Below are 23,689 nucleotides of genomic sequence, written 5' to 3' on the forward strand. Positions count from 1 at the left end.
TTTTAATTCTTAAGTGGTCCAAAATATATTATTTACCTTTGATTACATTACCAGAGCTAACCCAAAAAATTCTGCACCAATAGGATTAGTAGGTTGTAGTCACACAACAGAGCTGTGAAATCTCTTCTCCACTGTAATATATATAAATATATATATATATATAATTATTATTATTTTTATTTTATTTTATTTTTTTTTTCTGATTCAAGCTCCAAAAATGAGTCAAATTACCGGTAGGGTGAACATTGGTCAAGTTTTTGTTGATCAGAAACTATACTGGTCCAAGCAGCCTATCAGTTATGGTTTGTGTGCCAGCATGTCTCATAGGAAGATTCTACTTTCAATTTGAAACTACACTGTACTTTTTTTTTTTGTTTATCTCATTAAACATCTGGCACAAGGGCTGTTCTAGGGGCCATGCAAAGGGCCAGGGCTAATTCTCCAGGGACACTCGCCCTTGTTGGCCATCTAGAACAGCGTGGTCTAAAATTGAAAGTAGAATGATACATGGTATTTTGAGGTAGGTTACTTCTTTGCACATCTAAAATTGTATTTATACATCCTACAAGAAACAAAGCTTTGAAATGTTCCATTCTGTGTAAATAATCCATATGTCAATTTCTAAAATGACAAATGTTGAGCTTTTCTGCTGTATTCTAATTTAGTAAAAATTTGCCTTATGTTAAAAACAACAACATATTAGCTGATCTATATATATATATATATATATATATATATATATATAAATTACAACAGTTATCTCCGTCAGCAATCTTTTCCACATGAGGTGTGGATCTTTGCAGTTCCTCAAGTCGCAGTGTTTTTGATAGCTGTCTGCTAAATACTTACCTCACTCGACAGGAGGGTTGGTAGACTTGCAGTTTTTCTTTGTCTCCTCAATCTGTGAATGATGGATCAAACCATGCTCTCTGTGAGATGTTAGAAACTGGGAATAGTGATTTCTAAATTCTCCGCTAGTTATTGTCAATTATCACCTGGTGCATCTTTGTTCTCACATTGCTGTTTTTTTTTCTTCAGTGTTTCCTGTGAAACCTCTGAGAACACTGAAAGGGTGTATTCACGCCAAGACAACAGATAATGATTGACTTATAAAGTTATTTTGAAATTATTATTATTTTACATTTTCCTATGCAAAAATATGACAAAATCAAGTCATTCCCCTCCACTTCACAATTATGTAATGCTTGGATTTGCATACAACATAACATCTCAATAAAATACACACAAGCTTTCTAGGAAGAAATACATAATTTAGTATACAAGGAAGGGATCATAAACCATTTCAATATGAAGGTTGTAAAAATCTGCCTCTTTTACAAAGCACAACAGATCTGTAATTATGCAGCCATTTCACCCATATAGCACAGAGCATTACCAAGTAGGAATTCAACAATATATAATAACACAGTAAACCTGGTTTCATGTTCGCTAACTGTTCTAATTGTAGAATCCCGTTAGCTTCGAAAATAGTGATTTATTTTGAAATTCAAACCGGAAGCTGTCTGCTTCATTTAAGCATAGCACAGAGAGAGACGGATGAAAGGATGCTGAACTCTGGACTTCCCTTTGGGTCTTAAAAAAAATACAGGTGTTAAAAAAATCCCCAAACACAACCAATCATCAAACAGAAAGCCCATTTAATAAATGCTTAGAATATATTGTTCTTAAGCATTGGCATTGTGGAACTGTTTAAAACACACTACCTGGTAGCAAAGCGCATAGTTCTAACTGACATTCTTTTAACCAATAATCACGGAGCAAGTTTTGAGACAGGCCAATCAGGATCCAGCATGAAGTGCTAACCAATCAGCCTCGAGAATTTGTTCGCGGGTATCTCGCTGCTAGCATCGTTGCAAGAAGAAAAAACGTTAGCAACGAGTTAAATAAAAGTTTTTTCGTAAGTATTTGTGAGTTTTTAGTACTCTTACATGTAGTAGTTAGCAATAACGTGTCTTTTTCAAAATAATTTAGAAGTTTAATTTACTGATAACCCAAGTTCAAGTTATTAATGATGGGAAAAAATAAGCTAACCACTCGTTTTAATCCAGAATGTTCTTTTTCAGCTACGATGGAAACTGAAAGCTCAGTCTATGACAGGTAAAAATCCCCAGGCCTGTAATTTAAATTTGCACTTAAGAAGTTTACTAAGAATAGTCGTTATAAAGTCATGTAATATAAATACTTTGTCTATTATCATGATTACATGGTTTAGTACTAGTGATAGGATTAGTAATTATAGTTAATTATTGTCAAGCTTTGTCCTAATCCTGATTTGTTTTATTGTTAGTCTGGAAGACTTGGATCTTTCTTCAGATTATGGGAGTATCTATAATCCCAAGACAAATGTCTCAAAGCGAAGTAAACTGCCACTAACTGGGCCTCAGGTACTTTTCTTTTTATTTTAATTCATTGTTTATGTCATTTGGTTTATGAAGGCAGTTGTTTTTAATGGTTCATACCAAGTTTGGAATAAAATGTAGTTGGGCTGAAACAATTAATCCGATTAATTGGAATTAATCACTTAGTGAAATAATTGTCAACTAACTTTGTTATTGATTAATCGTGAACTGGAGTAGAGAGACTCTAAAACATGCTTTTAGCTGACAGAATGACCCACGTAGAGCAGTAATTATACCAAGATTATACAAAAAAATCTATAAACATTTTGTATTTAAGATTAAAAAAAATGTTCCGTCTGTCAATATCCTCTGTCTAGAACTCCGGAAGTGTAAAAGTTAAAGTTTCATCTGGTTTAACTTGGTAAAAAAAAAAAATCTTTAATAAGGAACCTTTGGCTATCTGATTGTTAATCGATTAATTTAAAAAATAATCGACAGATTAATCGATTTGCAAATTAATTGTTAGTTGCAGCCCTAAAATTGAGGTATTAATTTTAAAAGATATATGTTTGTATTTCCTTTTTTTCTGCCCATCAATCCATCTGTTATTCATTTGTATGTCCTTCTATACAAGTGTTTGTCTCTCTATCGATCAAACTCATTACTTTTTCACTGTTTCACTCATTAAAGCTAAGTCAAACTAAAACATATCTGCCTTAAAATCAGTGTTTTGTACTTTTTGAAAGCAGGATAAAAAGGAAAACTAATAGAATTTTTGCTTTTTTTATTTGAAAAATTTACTTGGATTCTTTGATTCTGTCCATGTTTTGGTATTTCCAATTTACCTCAATGTAGCTGTCATTTTAAATTGTTATAATAAGTCAACAACTGAAACCTATTACAGAAGCCTATAATAAAACCTTTTTTTTTAAATTCACATCTCCTACCAGTCCACAATATGCTTTTAAATAATTCTCTTTCATCCAAAGCCAACAAAAAGACCCAGGCGTAATGCTGCACTGAGTCCTAACAGCAGCCACATCTCGAGTCCTCCTGACCCCTCCCAGCAGCAGTTTTCCCTCTCTCAGGGGACGCCCAGAAAGCCCTCCTCTAGACATGTGACGCGAGAGAGTGAGGAGAGGCAGGGGATCAGTGCAAAGGATATCTATGATGCCGTGTGCTCTGGAAAGACCGCCATGGTGGTGAGCATAATGTTATAAAGAAGCAAACAGCAGCTGAAGAGGTGGTCTCTGAGATTAGCATTTGATAGGCAAAGAGGAAGAGTAAATCTCATTGGACACACAGTAATTGAGTGAAAACACCATTCATCCCAACTATTGTTCTGCTACTGTCTGCTAACGGGCAATTGGTTTGGACACATGTAATGATAAGGTGATAGATTTTAATTTTAAGAGTTCATTTCTACACATTTCCACTTTTTCTTGATTACAGAAATCACTTTAGTTTGTGCATTCATAGCTATGGCATTGTTCTGCCTATAACTGTGCTTTTAGGCACTTCAAGTTTTTTTTTAGTCAAATGAAACACAAAGGGTAGTTAAATATTTTTTTCCATATCCGTAAATTCGTTTTTAGTCAAGAAAAAGGTGCCATAAAAAAAAAAAAAAAAAACAGATGCGTTAATTCTCCTATCAGTGTTTTTTCTCCACTCTGATTCTATCTGATCGTTCTTCTCATTGGCTGTTGTCTTTCTGTTTTAAGACTGTGGTGGAGGAGTGGTTGAGCAGCTACAAACAGAGCCAAGAGGCAGGCTTGCTGGTGCTCATCAACTTTATTGTTCAGTCCTGTGGATGCAAAGGTCAGAGGTTAAACAGGAAGGGAGAGTGATGTTTGTGTGTGTGGGGGGAGTGAGAGATATCATCTGTTGTATTGATCTCTGTGTTGCTGACAGCATTAATCTTAAAAAAAAAAAAAAAAGAAAAAAAATGAAAGCAGGGGCTTGCAGATGTTCTCAAATCGGTTTCTTGGCCCTTTACTAGGTTTAGGTTTTAATGTGGATCTTTGTGCTCAGGTGTGGTGAGCAGAGAGATGTTTGAAAGCATGCAGAACGCTGAAATCATCTGTGCTCTAACACAGGAGTTCAGTGAGGTAAGAAGGAAAGTAAAGGGCAATTTATTATCTGGTTTGGGGTAAATCTCTACAGTCACATTTTTTCCATCTGTCTTCTCCGTTTTCTTAACCCTGGGGTTAGTTTCAGAGGTTTAATATCTCTCTGTCCCATGAGATTGTGATCTGAAAGATGGCGCACAGCTTGATCAAAAAAGGCTAATTACAATCTAATGATGATAAATTAGCACAGCAGTTAGATCATCATCACTGTTTTTGTCATTAGCAGAACAACCCACTGGCTCAGTGTTACTAAACAAAACATGAATGTAGAATAAAAAGAGATTTTTGTTTATTCTCCTTTTTGTTCAGGATTCTGCAAATTACCCTCTGACCACTCCTGGTCCTCAGCTGAAGCGTTTCAAAGCCGGTTTGTGCGAGTTTGTCCGGGTTCTGGTGCGACTATGTCGCAACAGTCTGGTTTACGACGAATTTCTCTTCCCCTCCCTTCTGGCTCTGCTCACCGGCCTGTCTGACTCCCAGGTCAGAGCCTTCAGACACACCAGTACCTTGCTGGGTAAGCACTGATCACTGCGTCATTCTCTAAGAGCAGGGGGAAGGTTTCCATTTCCTGATTCTTAGGTATTAAATCCTCGTAAAAGTTTTCACTTTTGTAATATAACTACAACTTAGTTATATATATTTAGTGTAATATCAAAATAAAGTAGAACATTAAAGAGAAGTAAAGTTAGACAGGATTTAGCCCACATGTGTACAGTCCCTTAAATTGATTCCTCTAAATGTTCCTTTAGTGTAACTGAAGTAACGTTTAGAAATGTCCCAATTTATGGAGTCTTCCTGTTTGTTCTTTGCAGAGAAAATCAGTTATCAAACATCATGAACTCCAAGGAACTCAGCAGAAGGCTCAGAGATTCATTTTTGGAATAGATTAAAACAGATTCGGGCACATAATAGTATTCCAAGCATTGAGCATCTTATAGATCCCTTATCAAGCCTTCTTTAGAAATAGTGAAAACAGGACACAACTGGATGTAAATGACTGAAGTAAAAAGATAATGATTCAAAAAGCAGCAAGGAAACTCATAGTACCTCTGGAGGAGCTAAAGAGGAGAACAACGTGAGAATCCGTTGACAGGACTAATTATTAGTCATGCTAATAATCTGACCCTTGTATAGAAGTCACAAGAATACAGCCATGTTTACAGAAAATACATGTAAGAAATTTTGTTGAAGATTTGCCACAAATCTTGGTTTGGTGTAGAATGCTTACAGCGGTACATGTTTAAGCCCTTGCCTCGCAACGCTGCCAGTTCTGTTAGCTCTACGCCTGCCGAAGACACAGACGTCCATCCCCGTGAACACTGGGATGGAACTCAATGGGAAAGTAAATTATTCTTATTTGTTATTTCAACCATTGCGTTTATTAGCTGCGACATGTGAATTAAGATGCTATGACTGAAAAAATTTGATTGACAGATGACCGTTGATATATGATTGGCCGAATTTATGTGTACAAGCTGACATATAACTAAGTGGCCTGCATAAGATAACGAAAAACCCCCCACAGATTTTAAGACAGGATTTTTTTTTAAATAGAAATTTTCTAAAATATTTGACATTGTCTGATAAAGATGTATATACACGTTTAAGCCAAAATGATTTGACATTTAAACATGACTTCCCTACGACTTTAAAGAGCAGAGATTTCCCTCCCAAACATGGAGCCAAAAGAACAATACAGTAGATTAGATCAAACTGTATTCATGTGTTGAAATAACTCATAACTTCAGAACTAAATCTAACTGAGAACTCTTGACAAGACTTGGATGTTTGTGTCCAGGTGCTCTCCTCAAAAATCACCAAACAATTTCGGCATTGATTGAAGTAAAGGTTGGTTTTCAAAGCATTGAGTCAGTGAGCTGGATACCAACACACATTTAACTTCTTAAAAACAGAATTTTAAAAAGATTATCTCCCCCTTGTGATTTGTATTTTTTCCATCGCATAAATAAATCCAGTTAAATAAATAAAGGTTTGTGCTTTTCAAAATGTGAGAAAGTCCAAGGCATTTGCATATTGTTGTGTCAGCCTTTTCTTTTTGTCGGTTCTGTTGTAGCCATTAAGCTGATGACAGGGTTGGTGGATGTAGCTGTGCAAGTATCAGCTCAGCTGCAGACCACCCAGCGGCAATTTGACACAGAGAAAAGCAAGAAGCCTCATGTGCAAGCTTCTGACAGACTGGAGGAGCTGAAGAGCAGCATCAAAAAGGTGAAGCATAGACGAACCAGTAAGATATTGCACTGCTGCAGTCAAGTCACACATCTAAAACACAGCTTGTTTGTTGTTCTAAAACAATGAGATTAGCTCAAGTAATACTGGTTAGATCAGACAGAATAACCTTTTTAATCTTTATGGAATAAAAATTCTGAACCAGTTGAGTACATTTTGACCAGTATTCAGTGCTGCTGAGGTGGAGGATGACCACTTGCCTCACTACTGAGGCATTTTGCTGAGTGAGTTGGTTTTATACCATTATAATACAGGACTTTAACAGATGCCATACCTGTAACTTAGGCATATATAAGCATGTCCACAGCAAAAACGTTCGAAAAATGAATGAAAATGTAGGAAAATAATATGATCTGCAAATGGAATGAGAATTTTTACTAATAAAATTACTGATAAAAACTTAAAATAAGATAAATCAAATTTCTGTAATTGAAATAAGAGATTGCAATTGTTTTTTCTCATTTCAATGTAAATTGTAAAAGTGCATGTTTCATTCCATTCCAGCAGCAGTGCGTTATGGGCCAGAGAGAGAGGGAGAGCACGTTTTCTTTCCATTGGCAAAGTGTCTCACTTATCTCCTCAATTCAAGAAAAAATGCACTTATTTTAAGAAAAAAATAGTTACCTAAATTTACATTTTTGCAGTGTACTGTTTGAACAAAGAGCAGAATTAAACTGCAATAATAACTGTTTAACCATTCAGAGCAGTCCTATTACAGAAAATGTAAAAAAAAAAAAAAAATACTCAGTAACATAATGATAGCGCCCCAAAATATACTGGTTATTTGGAAAAGAAAGAAAAAAGGGTTTTTAGGTGAGTTAAACTTTAAAGAGGTCCAAGGAATTTAAAATCAGCCCTTTCACTACCAACATGTCCATGTATGAGCATCCATGCATGCCGACCATCAGACAGTAGGAGGCTAAAGGAAGTCTGCAAAAGTCCTAAAGGTTGATCCAAGCATCTACAGCTTGTTCCTCATATTCACATTAATATGCATGGGAGAAGTGCTAAAAGCAAGTATTTGCTCCTTAAATACAAAATATTAGTCTAGAGAGGAATAAAAGATAAAAGCAGACATCCACTGCTTACCATTTAATAAAGAGCATGTCATCCCCACTGTGAGATAATAAAGGAATTTTCTATTCTACTTATTGAGCTATTTTTACTTGGGTAAAATGGGATAAATTAAGATCACACTAAAAGTGGTCGCTCCAAACTTCGACTTTGAAGGACATGTCTTAAAGATAAAAAGGTAGTTTCTTTAATATGATCATGTCACTTAAGTCACTTTTTTCCCCGTGGAACAATTCAGACAGGTTTAAATAATGTGCATGTAGGCGCAGACATGATTAGGATGGGGCAGGACAATATGGCCAAAGCTTATATATAACACAATATATATATTTTTTGTTTCAGTCAATTTGATATCATTTTAATGTCGATATAAACAAAATAAAACCCTCAGAAAGACTGAAAGAACTCCTAACAGAGTTGTACACAAACTTATGATAATTATCTTGTCATGCTTTTGAAACTCATCCAAAATAACATTTAGAAATATTTGCTTTAAAAAAAAAACGAAACACATAAAACCAAATATTGATTAATTATGTAATCTTGCACAGGAAGGCATTGAAATATCACAACTGTGTTTAAAACTCAAATGAAAATATATTGTGACATATGCTGAATTATTGTCCACTATCTCAAATGCACTATTTAGACCTGAGACAGTTCATTTACTGCTAACTTTCTGTGAATAGTGTGAAATGTTGAAAAACTTTTTTCTAATAGAGACGAAATAGATGGACAAACTTGTTGTGTGTTGTGTGTTTGATGTAGCTGCAAGAAAACAAAGAGGAGCTTTCCTTCATGATGAACGCCACTTTCCGTGGCGTTTTCGTGCACCGCTACCGCGACCAACTGCCAGACATCCGTGCAGCATGTATTGTGGAGTTGGGACTTTGGATGAAAACTGACCCTGAGAACTTCCTGAAAGATGAATTCTTGAAATACCTGGGATGGACCTTACATGACAGGGTAAGCACAGATGACGGAGGGAGAGGGTGATAGTCTTCTTTTCCTCTTTACATCAGGACCAGTTGTTCTCTGGGTCTCACGTATACCCCTTTCTCACTTGCCGAAAAACCAGTTTAACCCTGGGAACAATCGACTTTTAGCGGCAGTGGGAACAGCTCACTGACACACGTCTACCTAGCTCAACGACTTAAAAATTGTAAAAATCGCCTCGGATCTGATTGGCGTGCTGTGGGAACTCCATAGCTGAGTTGACCTGCTAGATTACACCACTGAACACAACGTACGGATGTCAACACATCGCGGCAGCCATGTCTGATCTAACAAGCCGAAACAACTCTGTCTACATTCGATAATCATGACACGGCGTTGGTATGAGGGTTTCAGACCAATGAAAAAGCGAAACAATAAAGCAGAAACTGACTAGGCCCTGGCTTCCCTACATGCTGCTCTCCGTTGTTTACCTTCATGATTTCTGTCACATTGGTGGCATCATCAACACTAACACAGCCTGATGGTGTCATCAGACACGGGACAGAGGCTACGCAGCTTGCCGGCTAGGAGTTAGATTGTTAGTGGGTCAACCCATGTTTGAAAAAACACACTTAAATACGGTTTTTCAGTGGGGAAGAGACTTTAGAGAGCAGCTGCAGATTTCAGCAGTTTTCACTTATCTCAAGTCATCCTTATACTTGCTTTGAGTTTTCAGTGGCAGGATTTCATCTATTCATCTGATTTCCCTTTTTTAGCCCATTTTACAGGAATCTTGCACACAAAAAGGAGGGTGGGTGTGTGTGTGTGTGTGTGTGTGTGTGTGTGTGTGTGGGTGAATGCAGGCTGAAGAAAAACATGTTACCGTACTTTTTTTTTTCTGTCTTCCTGCAGCAAAGTCAAGTGCGTCTGCAGTGTGTGCGTGCCCTGCAGGGTCTGTACCAGGAGAAGGAGTTCATTGGCCGCCTGGAGCTTTTCACCAGCAGATTTAAAGTGAGGCATCCCTCTGGATTGGACCCACGCCTCATTTAATGTCTGCTTTCTGCCTCTGTTTTTTTCCCCAGTCTCTCTCTTTCCTGTCTTCCCTCAACATCTGTCTCCCATCTATTGTTTGTGCTTTTTGTTTTGTTTCCACTTTGTTTCCTGACTGTGCTTCTCCACCCAATGGTTGTGTCTCCTCCCTGTATATTAATGCATTTTTTTTCCTTTTTTTTGTCCTTGCAACACTTTTTTTATGGGTCTGGTCCCATCCTTTGTTTGGGCCTGTGCCTGGTTGTGTTAATTGCCGCCAATTACTGATAGATAATAAGCCCTTCTCAAACACATGAAAGCTCTCTGAAACCACATGTGCTGCTGCAGATAAATGGTCCTTTTTCTGTGCGATTGCTGACATCCTAATCAGCAAGTAACACTTACGTGTGTGTGTGTGTGTGTGTGCGCTCACATCTATGCATATCATTTATTGGTTTGTTTGGCTGCTGGCAGCATGGTGTGTGTAGCTGTGCTTCACTGAATCTCTGTGTGTGTTTAGGAAAGGATGCTCAGCATGGTGTTGGACAAAGACCCAGACGTGGCGGTGGAAGCGGTCAATCTGTTGCTGATGATCCAACAGTGAGGGCTTTTTCTAATGGTTTCTTTGTTGGGAATATTTTTAGTAGGGAAAAAATACAGATAATGTTCTTCAATTTTAATGGTTTAGAGCTTTTCATTCTTTTGATTCTTTAAAGATCAGCTGGTAGAGAAATTAAGCATTTGTATCAGCTGGTTACATAAAAATAGTTTTAGTAACATTTTGACAATTTTTCTTTTCCTGCCCATATTTTTTTGGGTAAATGATAACATCTGCTGGAGGCCACCCTACCTTCTTACATGACTTTTTTTTTATCATGTTTGTCCACCAAAGTTGCTTTAACAGCAAACAATCATCTTTGGTGTTTATAAGACTGATAGATAAATACTAATCTCTAGGAAAAAACAAATATTTCTGATCATTCATCAAGATGTGTTAGATTATTTCTGTATATATAACATAAACACCTTTTAGCAGTGACAGCAGTTATTTTGTAAGCAGTGTTTTGACTAATTATTTATACTCCTTAATCATTCTCACTTTTATAACCGCAGCTTTAAAATCATTTTTATCTGAAACATGTAGCCATTACCACCTTCTTAGATGTCTCCTCATAACTGATAAACTAGCTCACTGTGTGGTACCACTAGGGCAGGGGTTGGCAACCCCAAACTGTTCAAAGAGCCATATTGGACCAAAAAACAAGTCTGTCTGGAGACGCAAAAATGTAAAAGTCTTCTACAAGCCTTGTATGACAGCACACGCTCTGTCCCTTCCCGATCCGTACTGGAAGCATGATCCGTACCATCAGCTCATTTGAGCATGTGCAAGCAGATATTCATCCAGGCTGCCATAAATAATGTAATTATGGTACTAAAATTACTTATTTCTATCCTTAAATCACTAAAGAATGCTAATACACATCCTGTTTAGGATTTTTCTGAGACAATTTTATTCTTTGTAAATTTTCTCCATTTAACTCGTTGTCTGATGTCATCAGATATGCTCAGAGTAGTCTGGCAAAATATGATTAAACCTTGTTTATCTGCATTTTAGTTGTTTCTTTCTTTAGATTATGCACTTTATACCATACTGTTAACACCAAAGGAAAAAATAAAACAAAAAAAAAAGAATAGATTTATGTTTAAATCCAAAGCCGGAACAGTGGAGCTGTGGGTTGCCGACCCCTGCACTAGCTACTAACATGTAGTCTGTTATATTTTCGATTATTTTACAAATATGTTTGTTTCACAGCTTGATTTTTTTTGCCCTATAATTGGTTCAAATCAAAGCTAGTTTTTTGTTATTTTTCAATTTTATTATGAAACTTAAGCGAGAACAAAATCTATTAATCAGATTAGATGTTTATGCCATATTGCCGCAGCCCTGATTTAATCTCATTCTCAGTCAATCTTCCTACTCAAAGGCCGACTTGGAACCACCCATTCAGTAAACTTAGCTGAAGGCAGGAAGGGTTTTTGAAAAGAGCCTTGTTTTTTTTTTAACTAAAGAACAGGCTGCTGCTCGCATTAATGATCCCTTTGCTTGGCAGGTCAGTTTATGTGGACTAACATGTCATGGATTCATCAAAGCTTTTCCACATGTTTCAAAGCATGTGATGCTGTTTTATGATCTAATCCAGCATCAACATCTTTATCCCCACTCTGTCTTTGTCTTTATTATTCTGTTTGTTTACTTAATTCTTTAGAACACCTCTAAGGTCTGTTTATTAACTGTTACATCTGATGGCTTCTTGGCTGCACTGGTTTTTATTTATGGGCTTTAGAGTAAAACCATTTTATTTGTGTAATGAAAAAGAAACTGATATGACTGACATTTAAAAAGGTAAAAATAACTTTGTGGAATAATGATTAGAATTACACTGTGTTTTTGTTTGACTTGATGCTTGCAGGAACACAGAGGACGTCTTGAATGAGGAGGAATGCGGCTTCATCTATCCGCTGGTTTACGCATCGAACCAAGCCGTGGCGTCTGCAGCCGGTGCCTTCCTCTACAGCAAGTATGTTTTTGTTGGACAAGCAGTCATTTATTTCAACACCTTCTGACTGTAATTCTTGTTATCTTATAATTTGACAGGCTGAAAGATTTGATCGCTGCTGATACCCAGGAGGATGAGAAAATCCGCCATGCTGCCTTTTTTCAAATATTCATTGCCTTCTACCTCCAGAGTGAGGTAGTCATTTTCTCTTTCTGTCCTCTTGATTTAACCCCTTAGGTTAATTCCCCTTTTTTCCATAATACATCCCATTTTTCAATATTTGTTTTTATCATTAAGATCAGTTTTCAAATAAAGTACAGTTTTGTTTCAAAATCTGTTCATCAAAGCAAACTACAGCATGAAACCTGTGCTCTGCCTTAGACCTTGCATTTGTTTAGCATGTGGTCAGTCTGTTTAACATAAGACATGTTTGGTGCTACAGTTTCATGAGCATGGCGCCTACCTGGTGGACAGTCTGTGGACTGCAGCTGGAGCTGAGCTGAGAGACTGGGATGTGATGACAGCTTTACTGCTGCAGGATTCTGGTGAGATGACAGAGCATCACTATGAACTTCATGAGCTTTAATTTAAGGCCATTTCAGCTCTGCTGCTTTGATCTTACATGTTTTAATAGTGCTAATGAAGATATCTGTTCTTGGAGGATTTTTTTTTTTTGTCCTGTCTGCTTAGTGTTTCTGCTCTGGTGTTGCCAGGTCTGATGTATGAGGAGGAGGGGGTGCTCCTAGAGATCATGATGTGTGCCATCAGACAAGCAGCGGAGGCAACTCGACCAGTCGGGAGAAGTCAGGGCAAAAAGGTGCCAATACACTCAGCTGTAGCTGTTTGAAGTGGTTCTATGGGATAGCTGAGGTTAGAGAGGAAGGAAATTGAAGCAGTGCAAAATTGAATGGTTTTTTTTTCATGGTTTGCTTTTTTCAGTGTGGCCCAGAGCAGCTGTGGCCATACTGTAGCTCGCCACCATCAGTGGGTGAAAGTGGGTGAATGACTGAAAGCAATGTTAAGCTCTGACTTTAATAGCCATTATCTATACAGTCCAGAAATTTATAATTATCACGTTCTCTCATTCAGTTACCTGATCAGCATTATTGTTTCCATCTGGTTCATCATAGTTAGTGCTTTGTTTCATTTTCTGTTCCTTGTTTGTTTGTAAATATATTGTTTTATTTGCCAAACCAAGCCTCAGTTAATAAAAAGCCTGCCTGCTGACACTCCTGGATCTGCTGCAAAAAACTCCCATCATAAAAGTTTCTCCTTTTAACCAGAATTAAACAGTTTTTTTTCTCTCTCTCTGAACCACTGATGCGTATTAGAACCTGAGCATGAAGGAAAAGAGGATTCAGGAAATAGACAGGAGTCGCATTACCACACACTTTATCCCTATACTACCACAGCTGCTTTCCAAGGTGCAACACTCGACTCATTTATCATGTTTTAGTTCATGGGACACTTTAAAGCAGCTTTTCAATGTGAAACTTGTGCTTCTGTTCACCTGTAGTACTCAGCTGATGCAGAGAAGGTTGCCCTTCTCCTCAGAGCTCCTCTCTACTTCGATCTGGACATGTACAGCAGCACCCAGGGGCTAGAAAAGGTGAGAGGTGACAGATATCAGTATAGTTTAGTCAAACATAGACTTATCTCCATAAAAACATATGGAAGGATCTGGAAATATTTAAATAATATCACTGCTTAATCATTTCTGGTAGGATACACTTTGAATTGTATTGCCTTGACTTTCTGACATTCAGTAAAGTTAAACTAATCCGATGTTAGAGCTGCAAACAGGGCTGCATTTCTAATGGGTTATATGATAGATCTGCTTTCACTGGATTATTGCATAGTTGATCAATTAAATGAAAACATTTTGTTAATTTCAGTTTTTTCACACAGTGTGACTCCTCCACTTTTTTGGGGGCACGTTTCTCCCAGCTTTGTCCATCTTTGTTCAGATTGGGTGGAAAGTATCTGTTGACATCAGTTTTTGAAGCTTTGCCACAGATTCTCTTTCGGAAAGGGGTCTGAATGCAAAATCATCCCATAAAGTTTTTCATCATTAATGATTTTGTTGATTCTTCCTTTTTGTATCCTGTGTTTTTCCTAGCATTTGGACCTGCTGCTTTCCCAGATTTGTAGAATCATGAAAAAGCATACAGATGCTGACGTGCTGCAGGCCTGTGCCAAGCTGGCCAGCACTCTGTCCTCAGAGTGCTACACCTTCTCCTCCCGTGCATGCCTGGTATTTAGCCAGCTGTTGGATGACCTGACTGAATGCTTCAACACTTACCTAAGTGACCTGCTGCAGGTTTGAAAGTCTCTATAAAGCCTGTAGGACAGGACTTACAGCTTTTCCTAAAATGCTTTTAACATCTATGATTCACTAGGAGCCTGAAGGGGCAAATGTGTTTAAAAGGGCATATCACGAAGAAAAGCAGCATTTAGCAGAGCTGAATGGCTCCTATTTCCTCTATCAGCATTTCAGTTGGTGTGTTTTGTTAATCAGGGTACAGCAGATAGGCAAGGAGTTTACAATTCAGCCACGGCCTTGAAAAGGATGGCTGCCTTGAGCAGGTTAGTTCATAGAAAAAGAGGCTTTGTAATGACTCTGCCTTTCATTGCAGGGAAGCATTTTACTCTAATCTTTGTGGGGTTTTTTCAGTGGAAAAGATCCAACTGGATGGAAACTGCTGGGTTCCTGTCTTGATTTGCTGAAGAGCGGGATAGAAGCCTTGGACTTTGACACTGAGGTTTGTTGAAATATTTTTGTTTTGTTTAAGGCTTAAACTCAGTTTGATCAGGATTTTATCTGATGGGAAGGAGGGGCAGGCACCCGAAATGTCCTTCCTGTGTTTTTATGTTTTGGATATTTGTCACCTTTAAGTGTTTTGGTGCATCAAACAGATGTAGATTTTAGTAAGAGTCACCAGAAATGAAACATGAAATGCACTTATTAATGGTGGTTTATCACACCTGTGAAGGGTTACAAGCCATTCTTAACACTTGGAGCCTTCCGTGAATCACAGTGGAAGCTATTATCCGCAAATGGAGAACACATAGAACAGTGGAGAACCTTATAGGTTGACCAAAACTACCCCAAGAGTGCAGTGACGACTCAACGGAGAGGTCACAAAAGACCCCTCCACGTCCAAAGAACTGCAGGCCTCACTTCCCTCATTAAGGTCAGACTTCATGCCTCCACCATAATGAAGAGACAGGGCAAAACTGGGCTGTATGGAAGAAAACCACTGCTGTGCACAAAGAATGTCGAGGCTCATCTTATTTCTCCAGAAAACATCTTTTTGTGTCTTCAAACTGAAGAAAAAAAAATGGGGTTTTGCAGCAGAACAAAGATCCAAAACAAGTCCAGCTCATAAATGGCAGAGAAACACAAGAGGAAGAACTTGGATTGTCCTAGTCAAAGTCCATACCTGAAACTTTCTGTGACATGATGTGGCTGTTTATGCTGGAAAATAAATGATTGTTGTTCAATTACTACAATTCTTAAAAAGTCAAAGGGTCCTCCACTGTGCTGGGAAAAAGTCTAGTTGCAAGTTTTTGGAAATGCTCCCACTTGTGTTTGTCTTTGACTAGTATTTATATTTGATGTACTGAAACATTTAATGGAGACAAACATCTTAAAAAAAAGCAATTAGAAAGGGAGCAACCAGCTGTGGAGTATGTTTCATAGCTAAAGTGTCATTTAATTTTACTAGAAGTAGCTAACCCTCTATTATGCCTGTGCTACATTTGAGATAGCTTTCTATCAAGGGAAGGTTTCGTGTTAACTCTTAAGGTGTGTCTCAAGGAGTAGCTAGAACAACAGACAAAACTTAAATTTTAATTTATTTCTGTTCTTTTTCAGCTCATGGCAGCAGCTCTGAAGTTCGCAGGATTTCACCTAATGTGGGCAAAAGTGAATGCAGTCAACTCCAACCCAGCAGAGGTACTTGTTTCTATTTCAAATAATCATTTTTTGTACTTTAATTTTATTTAAATTAATGCTGAATAAAGAAGCGATTTCTAATGTTTTACATTCTTACAGTCATTTTATTTCAGTCTTGCTTTCCATTGTTAGACTTTTATCACTAAATTTATCTTCCAGGCTGAATTGAAGCTTCTGAAGAAGGAGGTCCATTCGTTTTGCAGAATCTGTCAGAGTTGTTTGTCTTGGGACCAGATAGAGATAAGAGATCAGGTAAAAAAAAATTCAGGATCATTGTGTTCTCCATCCTCATGAGTTCAGCGTGTACAGATATTAAGTGCGAACTTTGTTTGCATTGTGTGGGAATTAAAATGTAGAAAAGGGGCTCCAACATTGGTTTGACTTTGGTAAAACATTACAGTTTGGCAGCTCTGTTCTCAGTTCCAATTGTTCAAAAATTATCTGATGCAGGCATTTAAACTCCCTATTAAGCCACATTTCGCCTTCTAATATAATCAGAAAATCATTTAAGCATAAGAATATTAAAATATTATGAATCTAAAATTCCTTAATTTCAGTTTTCTGGTTTACAAACGAGCACTAAATGTTGTGCACCTTGATTTTCCTCCATTAACAGGCGTTTGAGCTGCTTTGTGACCTGCTGCTGCTGTACAGCGCAGGCTCTGTCCGCAGTGAGCCTGCCCTCCAGACGCTGGTCCACCTGCCATCCGATTCTCTGCGGACTGAGTTGGCTTCTTTTCTCCTGGATCATGTCTTCGACGACACGGAAAACGTCAACCTTGATGGTATTTTATAGGAAACCATGCTACAGGATGACCTGTCATTATTTAAGGAGCTTCACTGGTTGCGACTTTTGTTAGTTCATGAAATAAGGAACACATTCATTCTGTTGCATGTACTTTTACATCTCTTTTTCTGAGACTATTTCATCCTACTTCATGAAGATTGTTGCATGTTTTTTCTATCTGTTTGATTCTGCATCAAAAGCTGAAGCAGCGTCATACTTTCTGATTGTGTCTTAACATTTCCGCTCTTATTTTAGATGCTGAATTGGAACAGAATGTGGTTCTTCTTCAAAAGAAACGTAAACAACTTGCTGGCTACTGTAAGCTGGTGCTCTATGGCGTCCTGGACCTCAGTGCTGCCACCAATATCTTCAAGCACTACAGCAAGGTGGAGTGATGTTTGAGCTGTAACTTTTAGATGTGTGCCTAGATACAGTAGACTAGCTGTGGAGTCTTTGTCTTCCTGATTCATTCTTGGATGAATTAGCTAGATTTAGAAAAGTTATTTCAGATCAGTACTAATGGAGAGGATGTGTGGAAAGCGGAGGAAGGTGAGGAAATTTGTTTTGGAACAAGCGAGGTGCAGCAGATTAGTCATTGAGAGCTGTAGCTAAAAAAAGGACTCATGACGTGAAGAGTGGGGACTATTTCCGTTATCAGACACTTACAATTAAACAAGCATCGATATTCTATCCTGTCTGGTTTCTTACAGTTCTTTAAAGACTTTGGTGACATCATAAAGGAAACGCTGAGTAAAAGCAAGCTGATCAACCCCATTAAGTGCGCCAGGATTGTCTGCCTGACCCTGCAACAGGTCTGCTCCACATTTCACTGTCATAATTCCCTCCTGAGGTTTAACATTGAAAGCTGCAGGAGTTTTCAAGCACTGACGTCCTCCTGTTTGGCATGGGGTGGCAGCAGGCACCTGCACACATATGTATGGGGGTCAAAATTTGTCATAAAATTAAGGATATATTGAACTCATAAATTTATTCTGTGAAGGAATTACATACACTTCTAAACAATAAACTGAATTAAGAGGCAACAACAGACCGGAGAGGCTATATTGTGAACACTTTTCAAATCAAACTAAGAAAAATTATTGTAACTTCAAAGCCACAACTTTCTAGGCTATAACAAGGATTTATTGGGCTACTCTATAAAGCTTAGAACTCCACAATAATCTAAACATTTTGAATTTAAAAAGCTTCCTGTATGGAAGGTGAAATGTCTTCAAACTTGGAAAACAAAGTCCAGTCGTTCAAATTTCTCAAAACTGCTCTAAATTGCTGATTCAAATAAATATGGCTCCACAAAATACCACTATTTAGAAAAGATTCAAAATCAGCATGGGTTCCCTTTTCACAAAATAAGTTAGAGCTTTAGTCAACTTAGGACAAAATCTGTTTTTTTATGTAGCATCTTTTTAAAACATGTCATTTTAAGGCAGTTTACTGAAACGGATCAACCAACTTATAAACAGACTGGTTTTAAGAAACCCAACTGATTACATCCTTTCATTGACTTTGCAGGATTAGCTCCTTTTGGATGAGAATACAGCTTTGTTGGTCATCGTTGTTCTTAGTATACTGTTTTTTACCATTGCATTTTATGTGCGGTAACACTTGAATCAAACTTTAAATTCATGAAACATTTTTTCCTGAAGCAACCAGACATTTGAATAAGGCAATAATTGGCATTGCCATTTACTATCTAACAGTGAGAATATCAACGACTTTAAATAAGCTTAAAGACTCTTAAAACACTAAATTATGACATAGAAAAAAACTGTTATTACTATGATTTGTCATTAATATTTTAAAAAAATTATTACTATGATTTATCGTTAATATTAAAAAAAAAAAAGAAAGAAATGTAAACGTTTTCAAAACTTTGCCCAAATGAGCATTCAAGCAAACTCTCTCTCTGGAACATTTCAAGTCGACATCACATCTCTGAGAATATATTCAGCTTTATTCCATGGACCACCAACAATCCCGTGCAGTTTATAGGTGTCCTTGAAGGGCCTGTTCAAAAAAAAAAAGGAAGAGGTATTAGCTTTATGTCTAAAACAAAGCTTTCATATCTTGTCCCATTGTTTACAAATCAAAGTGTGTTCAGTGTTTTTGAGAAACAAATAAATAGAAAATATTTTTTGGTACTTTTTATATATACTAAAACTTTATTTGGCCGTTAATATAATATTTATTTCTAAATAAAATTATTTCACAGAAGTTGCACAGCCGTATCTCTGCAACACTGAGCAAGGAACCCAGATCATTAAAATCATGGTGATCACAATGCATTGTGGGTACGGTTCTGCTTCCTGTTATCTGCTACCATAAAACTCCCAGTTGAAGCTCTCTCTTTAAAAGCTTCACCTTTCCTGCATCTTCTGGCTTCATTATTAAAATTCAACCCTCTTATATTTTAAGTTTCTGCATCCAACCTTGAAACCAGGATGACATGCCTGTTTATTTCATGCAATGCAGGTATACTGTCCTGGTAAGTCCTGCCTCTGTGTGTTTAGCTGTTCTCTGAGATGCTTACGGAGGACCATGACCAGCAGGATATCACCGAGATCAGAGAGTTGGCCAGAAGGCTTGCCTTGAGCTTTGGCGTCGGTCTCCATCGCATCCGCGAACAACTGGTGGCCCTGCACCTGTTAGTAATACACTTCTCTAACACACGTGCTCTATGTTCTCCTGCTTTTCTCCTTCAACTCTTTAAAGCTTATTTTTATGACAGTTTTTGGCTGGAAATGAATCTTGGGGCTGTTTGCTGACCAGCAACCTTTATGCTGTTGCCTTTTGGTTGTAGCAGTAATCTTTCTTGTGTTTTATCTGCTGTCAGGGACGGGATCCGTTTTGCATTTCGTGCAGCAAAGGATGGAGACGAGGAGCATCCAAACGTGCCGTTCTTAGAAATCCTCAGCGAATTCAGCTTCAAGTTGCTTCCTCAGGACCGTGCCCAGCTGTGAGAACCGAAAAGATCAGCTCAAATGTGTTTAGTCTCTATGGCTCCATGCTGTAAGATAAAGTTAGACCATTCAGGTTTGAAGGATCTGATGAGGATCACCTTCTACAGCTCTTTTTTAACATGCTGATGAAACAGCAACCTCATCCCATCACAGCTTTGATTAAGCATCCCAAAGGAGACCCAAACAAGTTCACTTAGCTTTCTGGATGAGTTCTGCTTTGCTGGAGCGTTTTGTCTCTCCTTCAATCCTGTAACTCCTCAGATGTTTCTCTGTGACAAAGCATTTCAACAAAGAGGGAACCTTTCCAGACTTACTCAACTTGTGTGATTTTTTTTCCTTTTACCTGGATTATAGAGATCAGAACATTCCCAAAGTGACCCCCCCCCCCGATTGACAGTAAAGGATATTTCTTAATCTAATACCAAACAACCAAATCTGCAGGACAGATTTGCGATTTGTATTAACCACCTGATCAAAGAGGCCTCCGATGATACAGATCATAACTAACTTTGAGGGATTTATCAAATTAAGGTTTTTAGATATACAATAACTGCTGCGCCACATAAAAACATTTCATTTTACTCTCTAATAGCAGTGTTCTAAAAATGCTTCCAACAAGTCAGATTCAGATTTATCTATTTACCAAGAAATACTGCTTTTGACAAAATCAGATTTTTTTCAGATTTTATCTCTTTTTCAAAAAATAGAACATCTGTAGATTATGCTAGAATTGTCAAACTATATATTTGAAAAAAAACTTAGAAAATACATAAAGAACATGTTAAAAATGGAAAATGAACACATGTTCCCCTGGTCTTTGTTCCTGAATCCTGCTGCTCTTTGATTCTCTTCCAGATCTGCTATTTTGAAATCTGAGTGTCCCAGTGCTGCCCTCTCCTGGCCACCAGTCAGAATGTATTGCAGGTCTTTCGAGCCACACTCTTTCAAGCACAAAGAGCCAGAAGAGAAAGGAGAAGCCATTTCCTCCCTTGTCACCTCTGCAGCCAAACACAGGAGGACCACAGCTCAGGGTGACACTGAGCTCTTTCTTTTGGCATTTGAAATATGTTTCCTTTTATTATTTGTTTTTCGTTTATGCCGTTTCAATATACTAACCTTTTTATTTTCTCATATACAACACTTTGAATTATCTTGCCACTGAAATGTGCTCTATAAATATTCTTTCCTAATCAGAAAGACCCAAGAATATTGTTGGAATCATCTTTAATAAAGAATCAATAAAATACTGCTGTATATTTTCCGTCTGTCTTGCCCTGTCTCTGTGTCTGCTAAAGGTTCGCCGTCAGAGAGCAGCAGTAGTCCGAGCCACCTTCACACTCCAGCCCTCACCTCCACTGTCCTGAAGCAGACCAGCAAACAGCCCATAGCCACAGCGTCAGACAGTGCGAGTGGCCTGCCTGAGCTGGAGTCTGAGGATGACTTCTCCTCTGGGTGAATTTGATTTTATCATCCCCATATCTTCAGCCTTCACCGTGCCTGTTTTGGACTGCTGCTGGTTATAGCGGGAAGTCTGCCAAAAGCTGCAATTTGTTTTTAATAAATGTCATGCAGGGCAGTCTGCTTTCCGCTCTAATTTAATAGGAATGATAACAGGCGAAAGGAAAGCCAACACTAAAAGAAAGTAAGCCCTAAGCGATATAGAAATCAGGTTGCAAAATGAAACTGTTGGTGCTGTATGTTTCAGATCACACATGCGGAAAGTAAAGCAGACCAAACGTGGGAAAGCTCCTTCCATGCAGACTAGTTCAAAGCAAGCCAGTCTGGACTCTCGCCTCTCATTGTAAGGCAGATCTCCTTCTTTTTGTCAGTTCCTCTTCTGTTCAGGAGCATGAAAACGTTCTGACTCTCCTATTGGTGACCAGGCTTTCTCTGATTGAAGACGACATTCTGGAAAGACCCGAAAGCAACGGTTCAGGAGAAGACGAGCCAGAGATCGAAGATTACGAAAGTGACCATGAATCTGAATATGCACTGGTAAAAACAAGATATATGCATCAATGTTATTGTAAAGAAGTAAGACTTACTGTCTTAAACCTGTCTTAACCTTTTATTATATGTATCTAAGTTTATTAAGTTTCAGTTTAAGTACAGGAGGGTCTGCATCTGCTTCTAATCCTTGAAATTTACTGCTGGAGTAGGATTTAGAGATGGAGAGAAGAGCATCAACCTTACAATTTCACTCTAGTTGCTTAGAGACCAAAAGAAATAGAAAATCTTCTCAAGTCGCTGTGTAAATGCAGTGCAATGCTTTCTGCAATGAAAAGCACTTAATATGAACTGATGCCTGTGAGTGGTAGATGGAGTGATCAGCAATATTATTGAAGGCAGAAGTTATGTGTTTGTAGCTCTTTAGCACAGCGCTGCACAAAGGCCAAACCTACTCTTAGCCTTATAGGCCAGTTTCTTCACCAGCTAACATATTTACATTCCTGGGTTCAGATCCTGTAACTGAAGCTTCCTGTGTGCAAAGACTGTGTGGAATATTGTTTGCCTGAAAAATTAAATTAGGTTTTTTTTCTTTTTCCCTACAGCCATCAACCCGTCACACCCCAATCAGCATCCTGGATGAGCTCTTTTACTGAGATCCGTTTCAGATCATAGCAGCACCGGTTGTTGAGCTTAAAGCAGTTGTTTTTCTGTAAATGAATAATTAAAGCTGCAGGTTTTTCTAAATGTGCTCATCAGGTCTGTTGAAGTTAGTGACTTTGATTACACAATGCGTTTTTGATAAATATGGCAAAGTTAAAGCTACATTGAGTTTAGTTCCAACACTGTCTCTATAACAGTACATTAAGCATTTTTTCATGTTTTGATTCAGGTTCTGGGTCTGTTTTTGTTATAACTTTGTTGTACACTTTTGTTTGTTGAATAAAATAAGCATGTTTGGAGACTTGTGCTTAATGTCCTCTAAACCACCGATTCCCAAAGTCAGGGCCTAGGGCAGCCAGTATGGGGCCTTGAGACCCACTACAGAAATTACACTAAATATTAATGTTAAGATATAGTTATACAAGCATGACTAAAAACTGATAAAAACCAACTACTTTGGTTTTTGAGGCTGATTGTAATATTTTACATCCGTCTTTAATTGATTTTGATGACAAGTTAGTAAAAGTAATCCATATGAGTGGTCATGAGTTGACTCTTGTACCATTTCATGGGTCAGTAGGTGAAAGTTTTCAATACTTCTGCCCTAAATTACCACTAAATTAACTTTTCTAATGATGCAAATTTATTTCCAAACCTTCCACAATAACATTTTACATTCAAAACAAATCACTGCTGTAGAGCCATGACACATCACTGTGACCTGTACTCTCAGGTGGGATGGCCTTCCCTCTCTACTAAAAGCCAATGTCATTGGTATACTTTTATTAAGGCCCTTCTTGGATTACTGCCCTCTTACATTTGTACTTTACACAGAAAAGCATGACTTCTTATGCCCTGAGATCCAACAATCAGCTGTTGCTCACTGTTTCTTTTGCCCGCACAGAACTAGGGAAGAAAGCCTATAGCTACGCAGCTCCCTGTGCGTGGAATTTTTTTTACAAAGAAACTGAAGTTGACAATGATCTAATTGTTTTACTTAATATGTTTTTTTTTTTTTTTTTT

The 23,689-nt window shown here is 37.8% G+C and overlaps 1 protein-coding gene across 1 annotated transcript; it reads left to right on the forward strand.

Annotated features, from left to right (window-relative positions):
• Positions 1 to 1,893: 1,893 nt before the first annotated feature.
• On the forward strand, positions 1,894 to 23,017 carry stag3 (stromal antigen 3). Its single transcript, XM_015387641.1, has 32 exons — positions 1,894 to 1,918; positions 2,085 to 2,118; positions 2,309 to 2,405; positions 3,350 to 3,562; positions 4,082 to 4,178; positions 4,392 to 4,468; positions 4,799 to 5,003; positions 6,564 to 6,715; positions 8,579 to 8,776; positions 9,659 to 9,757; positions 10,296 to 10,375; positions 12,247 to 12,354; positions 12,432 to 12,528; positions 12,776 to 12,878; positions 13,047 to 13,150; positions 13,665 to 13,757; positions 13,850 to 13,942; positions 14,453 to 14,653; positions 14,852 to 14,919; positions 15,008 to 15,095; positions 16,211 to 16,291; positions 16,451 to 16,543; positions 16,908 to 17,076; positions 17,334 to 17,464; positions 17,789 to 17,890; positions 19,607 to 19,740; positions 19,930 to 20,052; positions 20,912 to 21,087; positions 21,352 to 21,508; positions 21,762 to 21,857; positions 21,940 to 22,051; positions 22,609 to 23,017. Exons 2-32 carry the CDS (start codon positions 2,090 to 2,092, stop codon positions 22,657 to 22,659), a joined length of 3,627 nt encoding a protein of 1,208 aa, XP_015243127.1. The 5' UTR covers positions 1,894 to 1,918; positions 2,085 to 2,089; the 3' UTR covers positions 22,660 to 23,017.
• Positions 23,018 to 23,689: the final 672 nt, after the last annotated feature.

The sequence above is a fragment of the Cyprinodon variegatus genome, unplaced genomic scaffold (genome assembly GCF_000732505.1).
Source record: "Cyprinodon variegatus isolate N-32 unplaced genomic scaffold, C_variegatus-1.0 Scaffold400, whole genome shotgun sequence".
NCBI classification, from domain to species: domain Eukaryota; kingdom Metazoa; phylum Chordata; class Actinopteri; order Cyprinodontiformes; family Cyprinodontidae; genus Cyprinodon; species Cyprinodon variegatus.